The following is a 17,048-nucleotide window of genomic DNA, read 5'->3' as shown; positions in this document are numbered from 1 at the left end:
CAAGTTGTCAGTTCAGATCTATGGCTCCCACACAGTTTGACTTCGAGATTCTCTTCCCCAATATAGACGATCTCCAGATGGATGTAGCACCAATCGTGATACATCGGCATCTCATCAGAGATCTATGGAGGAAAGCGAGAGCACTGTGTGTTGCCGATGAAATAGCTAGTCAGCTTTGCCCATGAGGCATGGCCTGCAGCTTCGTCCCCTTCCCCATGTATGGGGCAGTTCCTTGTATAGGCAATGAATCATCATAGGCGTCTTGCTTTCTGCCCATGATTCCATGGCGCCCCCCCCCCCCCCCCCACCCCCGCACTGCCAAACCCCTCGCCCCCGGCCTCCGCCACCGCCGCCGCCGCGCTCCGATCCGACCGCCCCCGAGGAGCCGCGGCGCGCCCCGAGCTCGCCGCCACCGCGAGCCGCGCCGCAGGTCGCCGGCGAGCGAGCCCCCCCATTGCGGCGCGCCGCGCCCCCGCCCGTGGCGGTAGAGCGTGTCGGGTGTCGAGGCCGAGGGTCGTCCGCCCGCGCGCGCCTTTGGGGGTTTTGCGGGGCGAGAGCGTGCGGCGGTGATGGGGCGCTGCCGGCGGCGGGGTTGATGCGGAGGCCGCCATGTCGGACGCCTCCTCGGATCTCGGCGGCATCCGGGCGGGGCCCGTCGAGCGCGACATCGAGCAGGTGCTTCCCGCTAACCCTGTCCCTTGTGCACGCCGCCGGGAGGATCAATTTGCCCCCCGTCCTTTGTTTCTACCCGGGGTGCAACTGAGATGAGATGTAGGTGGGTAGATAGATACCGCTTACATGTTCTCCGCAACTCCGGGCTACCTCGTGCTCTTTGGGCGACTAGGTGAAATGGTGCCTGATTCCGCCGGAATTCGTGGCCAAACATGTCATACTTTGCTGTTTTTTTCTTTCCTGTGCTACAATGGAGCCCAGACTTGAGATTTCGGGTTGCCAGTGCTCGCTGTTCCTCCTCTGCTGAAATTCCGGGAGCTAGTAAGGTGGTTGACTTGCTTGATGTCTACTAGCTGTTTATCTTGTGTCTAGTTTCTGAGCTCCAGTTGGGACTATTATAGTACTTATCATTCCCCATTTTCTGGAGTTGAGAGCGTTCAGTAGGGTGCTTTGGTGAGCAGAGGGATTCGGTTTGGGAGGACAATGAGCTGGTGTAGTTCTTCAGCACATGCTTGCCTTTACCTCTCTCTTTGTGTTGGCCTTGGTGCAATGCTTTGCTTGCTCATTCAGTTATCGCTACTACATGGTTCTGAATTTGACGGATGCCGTGTTGGGATTGGTGAATTTGTGAATAATATCTGGGGATGGATGCTGGGGCTTTGTGGATTTGAACTCCTGTGGGTTATGAGAGAGATGGCTGACCACATGGCATGCAAATGGACAGTTTAGGCCGATTCTGCTACTGTAGCCCAATTTTTGGCACCAAGGAGTGTCGTGCAGTGTAGGAGGTTTGGAATCATGTGATGATTGATTTGTTTTTTTATGTATACATTATGTCCAACATTCTGTTTGGGGGCAAACTTATTAGGCATGGAGTGGAGATATGGCTAGATCAGGTTACTCAAAACATAAGCAGTACCTTTAACTCGTTATGCTGACAAAATGACATTTCATTCTTTTCTTACTAAATAACGCATTTCATCTTTTATGCTAGTTAAGGGACCGCATTTGTCGAGCAGATACTGTGCAGCAGCTACTGAATGCACTGATCAAAAACCCTGTTTAACTGCTGGACTTTACAGTGAGATGCTTCATAAGCTCTCTTCCAAGTGCATCTGCGAAGATGCTAATAATACAAAGTAGTTAAAACAAAAGCAATACAGGAAAAAAGTCATGCATGATTGAAAATACCACAATCACTGATATATACATATTAAATTAGCAAGCTCAGTGGTTGTAGTTGCACTAATGACTACTACACAACTAGTGTGGCAGGGATTATTTGGTTTTTATTCTTCATTGTCGATAAAGGAAATCATAAAGAAATAGGTCAATCTGAAGAATAAACTGTATGCCATTAGCTAATGGCAAAGGAAAAATAGTAGAAAACTTTGGTTCTATTGAACCATTACATACTGGTACCTGCCTGTGTATGTGTCTAGTATTTTGTTCTACTATTATTTTATTCCTAGTACAGAACCAGTGATTTACCTCAGGTGAACATCAAGCCCCAAACTTTTGTTAATCAGTTCGTATAAGACATGGCATTTTCCCTTTATTGCTTCTAAAGTTATTGAAATCATTTGGAAGGCAGGTTTATTATAGCAGACTTGGTCGCATAGAATGTCCTGATGATTACCATTGTAGTTTATATTTTTAAAATTTAAAATATGGAAGTTGCATGCTGCTGATTACTTGTTTATTTTCCATATATTATTGGCATGATATTTGAGGCTTGACAGCACTCCCTATTTGCAGGCCATCACCGCTCTCAAGAAAGGAGCTTACTTGTTGAAGTATGGGCGTAGAGGAAAGCCAAAGTTTTGTCCATTTAGGCTATCCAATGTGAGCCTCCTTTGCACTCTCCAATTTAACAGTGTTTCTGTGCCTGCACAATCCTCTGACTTATATGGTGTATTTTATGCTTTTTTGGCTCCTTCAGGATGAATCTGTATTGATATGGTTCTCAGGGAAAGAAGAGAAACATTTAAGGTTGAGCCATGTATCTAGGATAATTCCTGGGCAGCGGACTGTAAGTTAACACTCCAAAGAGGCCTAGCCTCATGCTTTTTAGCAGATGTTCCTATCTAGCTATTTCTTCCTACTAAATAAATTGCTTTGGTCAACAAGCTTTATAGTATAGTAAAAAAAATATCTTGATTTTCTGTTGATATTTGCTTGCCAACTCTTATGAATGCATATCTTTTATAAACTGAAATAGCTTTTCCAAACTTCTTAATTTTTCAAATAACTCTGTGCAATGAAAAATGACCAGAACATTAAACTATAAACCAACACACATTGTCGAAACTCCTTGTATATGTATATATGACTTGCTACTTTTGACCCCTATACTAAAGGAGTTTACCTGACATAATCTTGAATTCTCATGTCATGTTGCGATTGAATTACATTTTTAATAAAAAAATTATTTGTTGGTCAGAAGTACTGCCTTTTTGTATTGTGATTAATTTTGGTGCCTAACTTACTGACTAGATCTTTTTCCTGGACAATTCAGGCAATTTTTCAGAGGTATCCACGGCCTGAGAAGGAATGCCAATCTTTTTCTCTAATCTCACATGATAGGTCATTGGATATAGTAAGTTTTCCCTAGTTCAACTCTATTATTTTGTTTCGTCTTTGTTGGTTCTATTGCTAACATTGGTGTGCTGCTGTTCGTTTCCCCCCTCTTTTCCTTTCATGTTTAGTTTTCTTAGTAAAGTTTCATATTCGTATGGTGACATGCTTTGTCCTTTTTAATAATATCAGATATGTAAAGATAAAGATGAAGCTGAAGTATGGTTTGCTGGGCTGAAAACATTGATTTCCCGTAGCCACCAAAGAAAATGGAGAACTGAATCTAGAAGTGATATCCTTTCCTCTGGTGCAACTAGTCCAAGGACTTACACACGCCGGAGTTCTCCTCTGAGTTCACCTTTCAGCAGCAATGACAGCATCCACAAGGTATTACTGTCTCTATTATCTGAAAATCCCATCTAGAAGACTAGAATAACATTAGAGTTTCATCCCTTAGTTGTGATTGCCTGCCTCTTCATTGGTACTTCCTCCGTCCCAAATTACTATTCATTTTGGCTTTTCTAAGTGCATAGGAAAAACTATGTATCTAGACATAGTATGTATCTAGGTACATAGTAAAAGCTATGTATCTACACAGCCAAAACGAATAGTAATTTGGGAAGGAGGGAGTAGAATAGAACCTGTCCTATTTTCACGTTGAATGTTCAATTCAGCAATTACTTCAGTCAAATTATTGTGAAAGTACCCTGCTTTCACTGATGTGTTCAGTTAGAGCAGGAAGACTTGGAAACAGAAATTTCTCCACACTAGAGTGCAAAGCTAGAAAGGAGCAATGTTTTGTTGATGCGTCAAATTACTAGTGTACTAATTACTTTTAATGATCTCTCCTTCCCTTCACTTTGCATCATGTATTCTTTTTTGTGATATCGCTATTTGTTTTAGAAAATGATCTTTTTGCTACTTGTCTCACATCAGGATGGCAGTGACAATTACCGACTCCGTACTCCATATGGGAGCCCACCAAAGAATGGATTGGAAAAGGCCTTTTCTGATGTCATGCTGTATGCAGTTCCTCCCAAGGGCTTTTTACCATCGGATTCTAATGCCGGGTCGGTCCATTCTATGTCTTCTGGACACTCAGATAACACAAATGGGCACCCAAGAAGCATTCCAATGGATGCTTTCCGAGTCAGTTATTCAAGTGCTGTTAGTTCATCTAGTCATGGTTCTGGTCATGATGATGGTGACGCTTTAGGCGATGTTTTCATATGGGGAGAAGGAACCGGGGAAGGAACTCTTGGTGGTGGTAGTTCGAGAGTTGGAAGCTCCTCAGGTGCAAAAATGGATTGCCTTGTACCAAAACCATTAGAATTTGCTGTGCGACTTGATGTACAGAACATATCTTGTGGAGGAAGACATTCTGCACTTGTCACTAAACAAGGAGAGATCTATTCATGGGGTGAGGAATCGGGGGGACGGCTTGGTCATGGTGTCGATTGTGATGTATCGCAGCCAAAACTCATCGATGCTCTTTCTCATATGAACATTGAGCTGGTAGCATGTGGTGAATACCACACTTGTGCTGTTACACTATCTGGAGATCTTTACACATGGGGGGATGGCACCTTTAAATTTGGGCTTTTAGGTCATGGAAATGATGTCAGTCACTGGGTACCAAAGCGCGTGAATGGACCACTAGAGGGTATACATGTTTCATCAATTTCATGTGGACCTTGGCATACAGCCCTAGTAACTTCTGCTGGACAGCTTTTCACATTTGGAGATGGATCTTTTGGGGTTCTGGGTCATGGAGATCGTGAAAGTATCTCAGTCCCCAGAGAAGTTGAATCCCTCAAAGGGCTACGCACGGTGCGGGTGGCTTGTGGTGTTTGGCACACTGCTGCAGTTGTGGAAGTAATGGCTGGGAATTCAAGTTCTAGCAATTGTTCTTCTGGTAAGATATTTACATGGGGTGATGGTGATAAAGGTCGCTTAGGTCATGGTGACAAGGAACCACGATATGTCCCAACTTGTGTGGCTGCTTTGGTGGAGCCCAATTTTTGTCAGGTTGCTTGTGGGCATTGCTTGACAGTAGCCCTTACTACTTCTGGCCATGTGTATACAATGGGCAGTGCTGTCTATGGTCAGCTGGGGAACCCACAAGCTGATGGTATACTTCCTGTACGTGTTGAAGGGAAGCTACACAAAAACTTCGTGGAGGAGATTTCATGTGGTGCATATCATGTAGCTGTCTTAACGTCTAGGACTGAGGTGTACACATGGGGCAAAGGTGCAAATGGCCGGTTAGGTCATGGTGACACTGATGATAGGAATACTCCTACATTGGTTGAAGCACTGAAAGATAAGCAAGTTAGAAGTGTTGTTTGTGGAATTAACTTCACTGCAGCAATATGCATCCACAAATGGGTATCTGGAGTTGATCAATCAATGTGCTCAGGTTGCCGTCAGCCATTCAACTTGAGGAGAAAACGTCATAATTGCTACAACTGTGCTCTAGTATTTTGCCATTCCTGCAGCAGTAAAAAATCTCTGAAGGCTTCATTAGCACCAAATCCAAACAAGCCTTACCGTGTCTGTGATAGCTGCTACAGCAAACTGACAAAGGGACTTGAGACAGACATGCATTCTTCAGCAAAGCGGGCTGCTAGTGTACCAGGATTAAGTGATACAATCGAGGAGGATCTGGAAACAAGGTCAAATGCTCAACTATCAAGATTATCTTCAATGGAATCTTTTAAGCATGTGGATAGCAGATATTCCAAGAAAAATAAGAAATTTGAATTTAATAGCACCCGTGTTTCCCCTGTGCCAAATGGAAGTTCACATTGGAGTGGGCTTAACATTTCAAGATCTTTCAATCCTGTATTTGGATCTTCAAAGAAATTTTTCTCAGCATCAGTCCCTGGATCTAGGATTGTTTCTAGGGCAACATCACCTATTTCGAGAAGAGCAAGCCCTCCACGATCCACAACACCTACACCTACTCTGGGTGGTCTAGCGTCTCCAAGAGTTGTTGCAAATGATGGAAAGCCAACAAATGATGCACTAAGCCAAGAGGTTCTGAATTTGAGGTCTCAGGTATACATTTTCTTCCATTTTTTAGTGCTATTTGATAAATATTATTGATATTTATATTTTGCTTTCAGTAGTCAGCAATTTAAATGTGGCGGAGTTTTAGCTCACATCATGCTCGGTTTCCAGTCTGATAAGACAGCAACCTTTTGTGTTGTCATACTGAACTTTTGATTTTATGTTTTAAAAGATAGCTTAGTAAATTTTCTTTGTGCTTACCTCTGCAACCTTATGCTGTGGATACATGTATCCTTTTGCTGTAACAGTAACAAAGTTATACATTCGATACTGTCAATCTACCTGATGTTTCTATACTAGATTATTATCTGCCTACTTAATAGTTAATTAATACTAACATGGTCATAGTTCTAAGCTGTATATGGATGAACAAGCTATTGTCTTTTTTGAGTTTCAATATTTCAACCTCCTTTTGATTAAAGCTAAGTAGCATCAGAAAGAGAGGACTTGCTGCTCAATTGCTCATGTAGTAGCTCTTCACATACAGGTGGAGAGTCTTACGAGGAAGTCTCAACTGCTTGAAGTGGAGCTGGAGAGAACTACCAAACAATTGAAGGAAGCTATTTCCATTGCCGGGGAGGAAACTGCAAAATGCAAGGCGGCAAAGGAAGTAATCAAGTCACTCACTGCACAAGTAAGTCTGCTTACTGCACGAGCATGCAATTTTGTCTCCTTTTATACCCACATCTAATCTAATTGTATTTAAATCAGTTTCAATGTTAGCATGTAGAGTAAAGGCCTTTGAGCTATGCTGTATATCCCATAGTAACTACCCCCTTTATGTTAGTATGTTACAACCAGGATATGAAACTTGAATGAAGCAGTTTGGTTTAATTGAAAAATCTGAAGGTTTGAATAATTTTGCATCAATTAAAGGCTACGTGGTTCCAGATTTAAATGTTGCCATGCATATTCTTAGCCAATTCCATTCTTTTTGTAACAGTTGAAGGGGATGGCCGAGAGGTTACCTGGAGGAGCAGCCAAGAACACTAAACTGCCACCTCTTCCTGGAATTTCCATTCCAAATGACATTTCATCTGTGGGTACAGAGAGTTTGGGCAGCCCAAGCAGTTCTGGAGAACAAATCACAAATGGTCATAATGGATTGCTTGCTTCTAATGGACCAAGTTCTGTTAGGAATAAGACCAGTCATGCAGAAGTTGGCAAGAATGGAAGTAGGCTACCGGATGCTGAATCTTGCCATGAGGCTGAATGGGTGGAGCAAGACGAACCAGGTGTATACATTACTCTCACCGCCTTGCCTGGAGGTGCCAGAGATCTCAAGCGGGTTCGGTTCAGGTAGATGCATTTGAATCCTGCTCAGCTGGCAACTTCTATTGCTATCACTCTACTTATCTAGCTTTACATCGTGTTCCTGTTGAATTCTCGTTTGGTTCATCTTGTAACTCATCATGTTTTTTTTGGTTTGTAAATATAGTCGGAAGAGATTCAGTGAGACACAAGCAGAACAATGGTGGCAGGAGAACCGGGCAAGGGTGTACCAGCAGTACAATGTCCGCGTGGTTGACAAATCAACCGCCAGTGTCGATAATGACATTCCATCTAACTGACATTAGATTGACCTGGAGAAACATAGTTGATTACATGCGGAGCTGAGGCCATGTACCCGACCTACGTGAAGGCTCTCTTGTCAGTCAAGCTCGGTTGCTAACGTGGCTACCATTTTACCTAGCCCCTTGAAAAGAGGAGGTTTCCGCTCCCAGGAAAACAGGAAGGATTTTTTCTTCGGTTTTACATAATAATTCTTTACTCTTACCCCTTTCTTTCTTTTTTTGTTCCTTGTGTGAAAAGTAGAGTGCTTGAGCAGAAGTAATGTAAATGCTTAGTAGCAGCAGGCTAATCTATCTTGTAAATGCATAAGCAAGCATCAATTTTAGAATGTCTTGGAAATTTTCCGATATGATTGCAAATGCCAGTGCAAATCTTAGCCAAGTGGCCATGTCATATGTTTTGTTTTCCGTATACGCATTTGGGCTCCCGTACATTTGGGCTCAGAAGTTCTGAGTTCACGACGGGGACAATTTCCTACTTGTTGCGGCGCAGAGTAGCAGGAGTCTGAAGGCAGGCTCTTACAGTTATGTAAAAGACTAACGTCCCGCCTGTTCTGAAGTTTAAGTGTCCTCTAAAACATAAGGCATTGCTTGGCATGCTCAAAGTTTGGCCAGCCTGTCGCAACTGATGCAGATTTTATCACAGATCACGTCCAGTATTGTGTGCTGAAGATGATGTAAGGCTTGCTGAATTGGAAACTCAACTCTTTACAAAGGGGAAGATTGTTAGTTTTGGATCGTCCAACTATGACCATAGTTTAGTTTTGGTCATTCAACTCCAAAATTAGGAAACTGTGACCATCCAACTATTTATATTTGACCATCGGACTGGCTGTTTTAGTCAGTGATTTCGCATACGTGGACGACACATGGCAGTGAGATCCACGTGTCAGCGTTATCTTCTTCCCTCCCTCCCCCTTTCTCTCTGCCATCTCTCAAATCCATCGCCAGAGCTTTGCCGGCGGCTGGCCATCTCTCTTCCTCTCCCTCTCCCTCCGCACGCAGTAGAGAAAAGTCGGTGATGTAGAAGAAGTGTCACATGTGCCGGACGCCGCCGCCTTCCTCACGTGGTTGTCGTGTGCCTGGCCTATCCATTCCCCGCTGGGGAGGGCGCTGGCGGCGGCGGCGCCACCGCACCGTCCGCAGGACGGCGCCCTGCACCTGGAGGCCCCGCCGTGGCGGCGCGCAGGGCTCACGAAGTACCAAGCGGGCCTCGGTCCCAGCGCCGGCTTGCGCGCCCGCCTGTCCAGGGGGTTCGCCCGCGTACGCGTCGGCGTCGTTCACGGAGGAATTGGGCGAGGGGCCGGAGCGGCGGCGCCTGTTGGGCATCGGCGGCAAGGCGGAGGAATTGGGCGAGGGGCTGATGCAAGGGGGCCACACGCTGCAGATTGCGCTCGCGAGCTGCCGCGCCCATAGCGAAGTGGGTCTCCTCACTCGTGCCCCTACTCGGCCATGCTGGCGACACGAAAGCGGGTGCCCCTCTTTCCCGACCGGACCTAGCACCTCCACCGCCCGCCGCGGGACCGTGCACAAGCGACCTACCCTTGCTGCCGCTGGGCCGGGTTCCTTGGCGGCCGCCCCCACCATGGGCCATGCTCTGCAGGTGGTGCTTGGGGTCGATGGGAGAGAGGCGGATTGAGGGCGACCGGCGGATCAGAGTAGGTGGAGAGAGAGAAGGGTCGGGTGGTGGATTTGGGTGAGGGGAGAAAAAGGGTAGGGAGGGAAGAAGATAACGCTGGAACGTGGGTTCCACTGACACGTGTCATTCACGTCAGCGAAACCACTGACTGCAACAGTCCGATGACAAAATGTGAATGGTTTCAAAGATTCCTAATTTTGAAGTTGAATGACCAAAATCAAACTGTGATGATAGTTGGATGGCTAAAAATGGACATTTTCCTTTTAGTCAAACAAGTGATTCATAACAAAACATGTTTGGACTCCAAGCATTCACTTGCAAGCAAAGCAATTATGATTTGTAGTGCAAGGGAATGATCAAAAGGAAGAAACAGAAAATCAAGAATTTAGTTAGTGCTATCGCCCAATCAATAAGGGCGGCTGCTTTAGATCCTGCCTACACAAAGCTGAGTTGCGCCAGATAGCTGCTTTCAGCAAAATCATGGAGGCTCCGATGAGGCCTGCCTCCTTCATTCTCAGTGCTGCTTATTCCTTTATTCACCATTTTTCTGCAGGCACTAGAATCCTGCAGACGATGAAAATAATCAAACACACGTAGGATTTGACAATAATTTAACATCAAAATGTCATGAACATGTGATGCCCACAAACCTGCAGAAGTTTAAGCATTTGCTCTTCAATGGTACCACGCATAGCCAAAGTTTCGACCAGTATTGGACGTGTTGCCCCCATTCGATGAGCTCGACTAATAACTTGTTCCTCCATACTGATTACAACAGAAAAGAAAGTGCAATCATCAGTTATGCATGATAATGATAGTGGCAGGGATAAGAAATATCCTTGGCAAAAGTGTTGAAAGCTGACTGCCAATACGAAAGCAAAATACTAGATAGATGTAAGGCAACAAGACAAAGTGTACAACATTGTCAGATAAATTTGCAGTTCACATTTCATTAAGAAACAAAAGAATTTACCCTATGGATATGGCCGCATTAGTTATTTGAAGAAGTATCTGAATAGTTAGATTACCTCCTATCCCATATTGGTTCCATGAGAAAAACATGGGTCACAAAACTCAGATCAAGCCCCAGTGCAGCAGTTCCATCCATGACTAGAGCCATACATGTTGGATCCTCTTGAAACTTGGTTAGTGCACTTCTCTGCGTAGAATAGCAGATAATTTTTAAAATATGTTTCAGATATTTGCCAAGGAGAGTGTGACTTGTATTTTGCCAATTAGACAGCAATCTTGTACATGCAACGGAGCGGGTAGTGGGAAATAGGAAGCAAGTGAGATAGAGTGGCAGAAATCAGAAATTTAGAAGGAACTACAGGAAGGTGGTCATGTAGACTGGAAGGGACACAAGGAGCAAGATAGGGAAATGTAAGATCTGGTGAACAAAACAAAAAGTTGAAAACATGTGAATGGGCAAGGGGCTGGTTCACTTGTGCAAATACTAAGCAGCGTGGAGTCAACAGGGATCACCAGGGCTAAAGTAGGCCTCATATATACTTAGGTATAATTTACAGATTAAACATCTCGAATAAGAAAGCATACCTTACTCCCTAAAGGCATTGGACTATACATTCCCGCATATGTTATTCCAGCAATAGTCAGCTGAATGGAAAGGGGATCAATGGTCATTAATTTAACATAACTGTTAACCAAAAGCTGGAGTATAATCATTTCAAACTAACCTGCTGCTCAATCACATGAATATGCTCTAGAAACTGAGAAAATATTATAACTTTGTCCAACATTGCCTGTGGTTGACAAGATAGTGCATTAGCATGACCAGCACTATTGGTTATGTTATTCCCATGATTCATGTATGTTTCTCGTAGGCTTATCAGCTTGTCAACCAAATAAGAAACTTTGCTGCTAGATGTTGATTGCCAGTCGGGGTCCCAATCATCCTGCAAAAAAAAAAGAGAAAAATTACACAAAACTTCTTTTCAAGAGCAAACAAAATAGATGAAAATTAAAGTACCCACCTGCTTATATGAAGGCTGCAACTCAATTAGATCCTTGGGCACTGGCCATTTTGGTTTTGGATTTTCTAGCCTCACAGCAGGGGTCTGCATCTCATAATGATTGCCACAACCGGGTAATGTGCATTTTTCACTATCAAGAGCTACACAATCAAGGCACAAAATATGTTGGCAGGGTGTGATAATAGGCAATCGACACCAAACTTTACACCTGAAGAAAAATATTTGTGTAAGGAAATAATCTGATTGATACATAATACGGTTTTACTTTACCAAAAGCATTCATACCTGAAACAACTGGCACCATTTAAAAGAGCAATTCTAATAAACTGATATTCATCTGAAGAAGGATCCAGGCCCAGCTTCACCAAATCATCCATCGTTTCCTGTATATCCTGACCTGCCTCAGCTACTTTGATATGCCCAGCAACACAGCAAGATAAACGGACATTCTTTATAGTAGTAGCACGGAATTTCCACTGCTTGGGGTTCAGAAGGGATTCTACATGAGAAGGGTCATTCCAATCAGCCATCAGTATATTTCGGCGAATAGTAACCACCAGTTCATTGTAGCTTTTTGCATGCCCCTCATTGAAGTCTAGGAAGGTTATCTTCTTTATGCAAGGAGGAATATTTTTCAGATCAGCTTTTCTTGCACTAATCATAGTCCTCTGAAGCAGCTGCACAAGACGAACTCGTCCCTCTTCCATTTGCGCCTCAAAAGGCCTATGGATTCCAGAGTCCCACGACTGGTAGTTTTGACCGTAAACTTCATCATGAAGAAACTTAAGCATGGGGTGAAGATGAGCAACCTGACTAGTTGGTGTATTTGGTGTAGGTGTACCAGTTAATATCCACCTATTTGATGCAACCAAAGCGACAGCCATCTGTAATTTGTTCGTCAGGGCAAGGCTCGAACCTAATGTGTGCCCTTCATCCAGTATAACCCTGAACCAGTGGACGTGCTTTAGTGCACTTCTCTTCTGTGGACCCCATTCTGCACTTAGTCTGCTGAATGTGGTTATGACAATGTCATAGTCCCAAGCAAGGTTGTGAGCAGATGGCTTCTTGTGGTCTCCCCACACAAAAACATTAAGGGTGTCCGAGGACACATGACGCTGTATCTGTGTTGTCCAGTGATCAATTAAGTTAGCAGGTACCACTATCAAGGTAGCCCTAGATAAATAAAACCTAGTAGAATCCAGCGGTTTTTCAAGAGCAACTCCAAGTGCAGCTGAATCAAAAGCTAAATCGTCAAGCATAGGGGGATAGTACCACCGAGTCACACCTTTCTCAATCTTTCTCACAAGACCAAATGCTTGAAATATCTTGTAATATGGACGGGCACCCTTGCCTGTAGTTGCACGTGTATCTAGAACTGGGCGAGTCAAACCAACCAATTCCATCTCCACAAGTTTTGAAGGAGAAAGTTTTGCTAACCATATCAAAGCCTTCTTGGTTTCTGAATTGATCATAGCAACATTATCTTTCAATATGTTTGTGAAAAACGACACATTTTCCTCATTTCCAGGCAAAGAGTTTTTCTTGTAAAATCCTGGCAAATTGGTTATCTTTTTCACAAAATCCCATGATTCCTCTGGGGCAGTGCATTTCTGCCGTGTTGGATCAGTGTTCATAGTGCAAAACCATGCTGTGGTAGAATCAAGAACTGTTGCATCTGATAACCTTCGCCACTTTCTGCAAGCATCACACTGAACCCAGGTCTCATTTGTTTCAGAGGTGGTGCCTCTCTTCCTTTTATTGCCAACTGATCCATTGCTGTATGCATCCATGAGGTTTTTCCTAACTTGTCTAGAATTTTTAGTGAACTTCAGTACATGAGTTGCTGGTGTTGGATGCACTTTGCTGTGCGATGACGATGGAGACTTCTCACTCGTAGCATGAAACATGACCTTAGTTGGATCAGGGCTCAGTAACCTGCCTCTCTTTCTTGAAGATCTGGTACTGCACACAGGATCATCATCATGCGATAGTCCACTAGAACATGGATCATCTGTTGTCACATCCTCCCTCAAAAGCTTTTTTGACACAGACGAAGAGCTGTTTCTATTAGAAGAGCAACTGGGACTTAATTCATAATATCCATATTTTTTATCTGGCTTATGCATGCACCAACTCACATCCACGCCTTGAGGAGGGTATGCAAGTGTTCCATGCGTTTTTAGAATAAGAGACAGCGTTGTTACTGTCTTCCCTAACCCAGGTTCATCACAAAACATACCTCCACGGAAATCATTTATGGTTGGAGAATTTCCAGTAGATACTTCACCAGAGGTAACATTTATGTAGAAAGGGAAACCATCCTCAGTGCAGAAATCCTTGTACAGAGGATGCGCCAGGACTTGCGTGTTCTGCTCTCGCCTCAACATCCATTCAACAGCGGCCTCTTGATGAGGAAAAAGCTTAAGCTTCATGCAAGGCATAATAGAGGCAGCAAGACTCCTTAGATGATGACAAGTTGCTGCCACTCTTATCAAATCCCTGGGTTTAAGTAGAATCAGTACTTTATTCAATACATCATCAGGGACAGACCAAATACCCAGTTCCAGTGTTTCTGCATCTGGTATTATTCTTTCCGTCTGCATGCCCTTCTCCATCCTAACACCAGGGAGGGTTTTAAAGATTTCGTGCAAGTCAAATGACTTCTCTTTATTTGATATTGACGCTATCTGATGGTCCTCGCAACCAAGTACGTGACAATCGGTGCAGCTCCAAATGCAATGGTCATCACAGTGTGGACCATCATGTGCAGCCCAGTCGAAAGCAAGCAAAGCTTTCCTAGCATCCCAGTTGCAACTGACAAAAAAAAAGAGATATTAGTCTAGGAGAAAGGTGGCAACACGTGAAATATTACTGAGATAACAAATAGTTGTCACATTGCCCAACTCATAGGCTCGACAATTAAAGCTGTTTGAAGCAGAATAAGAAGTCACCTTTTTGGAAATAACAAATGAAAAGATCCACAAACTTTGCAATTTCACTCAAATTCACAGATGCATGGTTATTACCTATGGGACAGGAAATTTGAGCATTAAATAGGGACTTAATATGGGAAAAATAAGCATATCTATTAACAGCAGACGCACTGACATTAATAACGCAAGGAGTGAAAATGCCACGAATTTGAAACCTATTACAAGGTTCCATCACATAGTTAGAAGGGAAGCTGAACAAATAGCCTTTTAAAAGATCTGAAGGATCAGGGGCTAGGGAATGCAGGGAAAAATTGAAATGCTCGGATAATTTACTAAATGTACCTCCCAGATTTTTTCGCCCCAGGGATATGCCCAATAACTCAACGTTTTGTTTTTGGAAAAGAAACTCCAGACAACAAAAAGGAATAATAATTTCTGTCTTGATATAAACAGCATCAGTCCTGGAACATGGCATTATATAAAAAACTTTTGTTAGCAAGGTGCTAGGCATATTGGGCATTCTTGGAATGGACAGATTCTGTGTTTCAAATTTGTTCCAATCCTCTGAAAATTACATCTGATTACACACACAATTATAAACATAACAAATCATCTACACTAGCAAGCTTAATCCATTCTTTTCCCATGCTCTCCTCTCAATTGTTATCGCCCCCACCTCAGACATGGCCCTTGCACCCCTTGCCTGCATAGCACCTTCTGCTTGTGCTCCGCTGAAGGCAGGATCATCACCATGGCATGGCATGCCGTGGCAAGGTGGGGTGGGGGGCGCTTCCTGCACCCCTGTCTAATTCTGTGTGCGACATCGAAACATGCCCAAAGTCCCCTGTTGCTCACTGGAGTTGTCCTGTGGTTTATGGCAGAATGAAGGCAGCCTACGAGGTGTCCGCCACTAGCCTTCGGTCGATACTTCAGGTATAAGCTCATGCATTGTCACCTCCGTTCCTAGTTGGAGGAAAGCATTTTATTGTTCATGATTAGATTCCCTCTGCACTTCTCCATTCAGATTTCCTATGGCCAGCTCTCCAAATTTCAACCATTGCTGTAAACCTGTCAGCGATGTACGGGAACTTGGTGGCTAGTACTCCTAATTAAGATTTACAGAAAGTCCCAGAAAGGAAACATAGCAGACGATGGAACAGGATTGAAAATTAATTTCCTAAAACAAACGGATTGCAATTCTAATCTTCAGATACTAAAGGCAACACAAGCAGTAAACTATCAAGCTTGCACATCAGAGTGTAACGTCCACAAAAACCATCCAAATGATAATAATATCATTAACAGCTACGCCCACAACGCTCCAAAATTCGTCTCAGAAACGCAGACATGCCGCCCAATATCCAGAGACAGCAATGTGCGACAAAATTCCACCGCTACAAAACGTTGAGGCGCTAAATAACCGACACGCACCTGACGTGCTTGAAGACCGCGGCGGCCGCGGTGCGGGAGCGCGGGAACTGCCAGCCGGACCAGGCTGCGACGGGCAGGTAGACGTCAATTAACACCACCGCCCTCGCCTCCACCACCACGCCGTCCCCTACCCCCGCGCTCCTGGTCACGACCCGCAGCAGCGTGCCCTCCACCTCCACGCACCGGTTGGCCACGAGCGTCCTGAGCATGCGCACGACGCTGCCGCCGCCGCCGCCTGCTGACGCCCTCCACTTGGACCGAGGCGTGGTGCCCTCGTCGGGGAGCGGCGCGAGGGGCACGGCCCCGCAGGCGGAGAGGGTGCACCGGGAGAGCGGCGGGATGGACGCGGCCCCGGCCACGTCCACGGACAGGACGGCGCGGAGGTAGCCGCCGAGCTTGCGGCGCGCGGCCGCGGCCGCGGCGGCGTCCATTGCGAGCGTGCTAGGGTTAGGGCTCGGCCTCCACCATGGGGGAGAGAGGGGGAGGGTGCAGGCCTCGTCGCCGGCGCAGTGACCGCGGGATTCGTTGGGTGGGAGTGGCCGGAATTGGAGCGGAGATTGGGAGGAGGCGGAGGCGACGAGGAGGGAGGAGAGGAAGGGGAGGACGGCGCGTGATGCGATTGGAGGCGGCCTCGGGCGGAAGCGTAACTACCGGGCAAGATTGTGGGGGCAAGTGGCGTCCGCGGTTAACGGATCGGATCTGGTATGCATGGTAGCTGGGGGCTGGACCCGCTGTATTTTTGCGGGGCCCACGGTGGCTGCTGGGTTGGGCGAAAATCGAGATGAGAAACCGACCGAGGTGGGCCTTTTGTTGGTGATCTATGGGCTTTGAATGAATCTGTGTGGGTGTTTTTTGATTGTTGGGCGCCATCTAACTAGGCCTACTGGGCCCGCTGTATTTTTGTGGGGCCACACGGCGGCAGGTTGGGTGAAAATCAAGATGAGAAACCGAGGGGGCGCTGGCTGATTCGACGTGGGCTTTCTGTTGGTGATCTATGGGCTTTGATGAATCTATGGGCCCTCGCTGGCTCGCTGCCGCCAGCTCGGGGCCGTGCAGGCCTCTCTGCTGCCGCCCGCGCAGCCGCGCTTGCTGCTCTGGTTGCGGATGCAGGTGGTTGATTTTTTTGATGAAACAGAAACAGGTAATTGATTTGGAGTGG

The 17,048-nt window shown here is 45.2% G+C and overlaps 2 protein-coding genes across 3 annotated transcripts; one reads left to right on the top strand and one right to left on the bottom strand.

Moving 5' to 3' along the window:
- Positions 1 to 305: 305 nt before the first annotated feature.
- LOC101782721 (PH, RCC1 and FYVE domains-containing protein 1) lies at positions 306 to 8,286 on the top strand. Its single transcript, XM_004971228.4, has 9 exons — positions 306 to 675; positions 2,431 to 2,517; positions 2,615 to 2,704; positions 3,191 to 3,271; positions 3,442 to 3,636; positions 4,186 to 6,309; positions 6,809 to 6,955; positions 7,265 to 7,620; positions 7,760 to 8,286. Exons 1-9 carry the CDS (start codon positions 610 to 612, stop codon positions 7,890 to 7,892), a joined length of 3,279 nt encoding a protein of 1,092 aa, XP_004971285.1. The 5' UTR covers positions 306 to 609; the 3' UTR covers positions 7,893 to 8,286.
- Positions 8,287 to 9,770: 1,484 nt separating this feature from the next.
- LOC101782318 (F-box protein At3g54460) lies at positions 9,771 to 16,563 on the bottom strand. 2 transcript variants are annotated; one of them, XM_004971227.3, is made up of 8 exons: positions 15,890 to 16,563; positions 11,811 to 14,339; positions 11,526 to 11,733; positions 11,229 to 11,447; positions 11,089 to 11,148; positions 10,560 to 10,690; positions 10,182 to 10,296; positions 9,771 to 10,095 (listed from the first exon to the last, which is right to left on the bottom strand). In XM_004971227.3, exons 1-8 carry the CDS (start codon positions 16,318 to 16,320, stop codon positions 9,967 to 9,969), a joined length of 3,822 nt encoding a protein of 1,273 aa, XP_004971284.2. In that variant the 5' UTR covers positions 16,321 to 16,563; the 3' UTR covers positions 9,771 to 9,966. The 2 variants fall into 2 exon arrangements, with proteins under 2 accessions (XP_004971284.2, XP_022682311.1); XM_022826576.1 differs by lacking the exon at positions 15,890 to 16,563 and adding an exon at positions 14,477 to 14,525 and having other exon boundaries at positions 9,787 to 10,095.
- Between the last annotated feature and the right edge of the window lie 485 nt (positions 16,564 to 17,048).

The sequence above is a fragment of the Setaria italica genome, chromosome V (genome assembly GCF_000263155.2).
Source record: "Setaria italica strain Yugu1 chromosome V, Setaria_italica_v2.0, whole genome shotgun sequence".
In the NCBI taxonomy this organism is placed as follows: Eukaryota; Viridiplantae; Streptophyta; class Magnoliopsida; order Poales; family Poaceae; genus Setaria; species Setaria italica.
The sequence above is the reverse complement of the archived record's forward strand: the minus strand, read 5'-3'. Positions and strand labels throughout refer to the sequence as shown.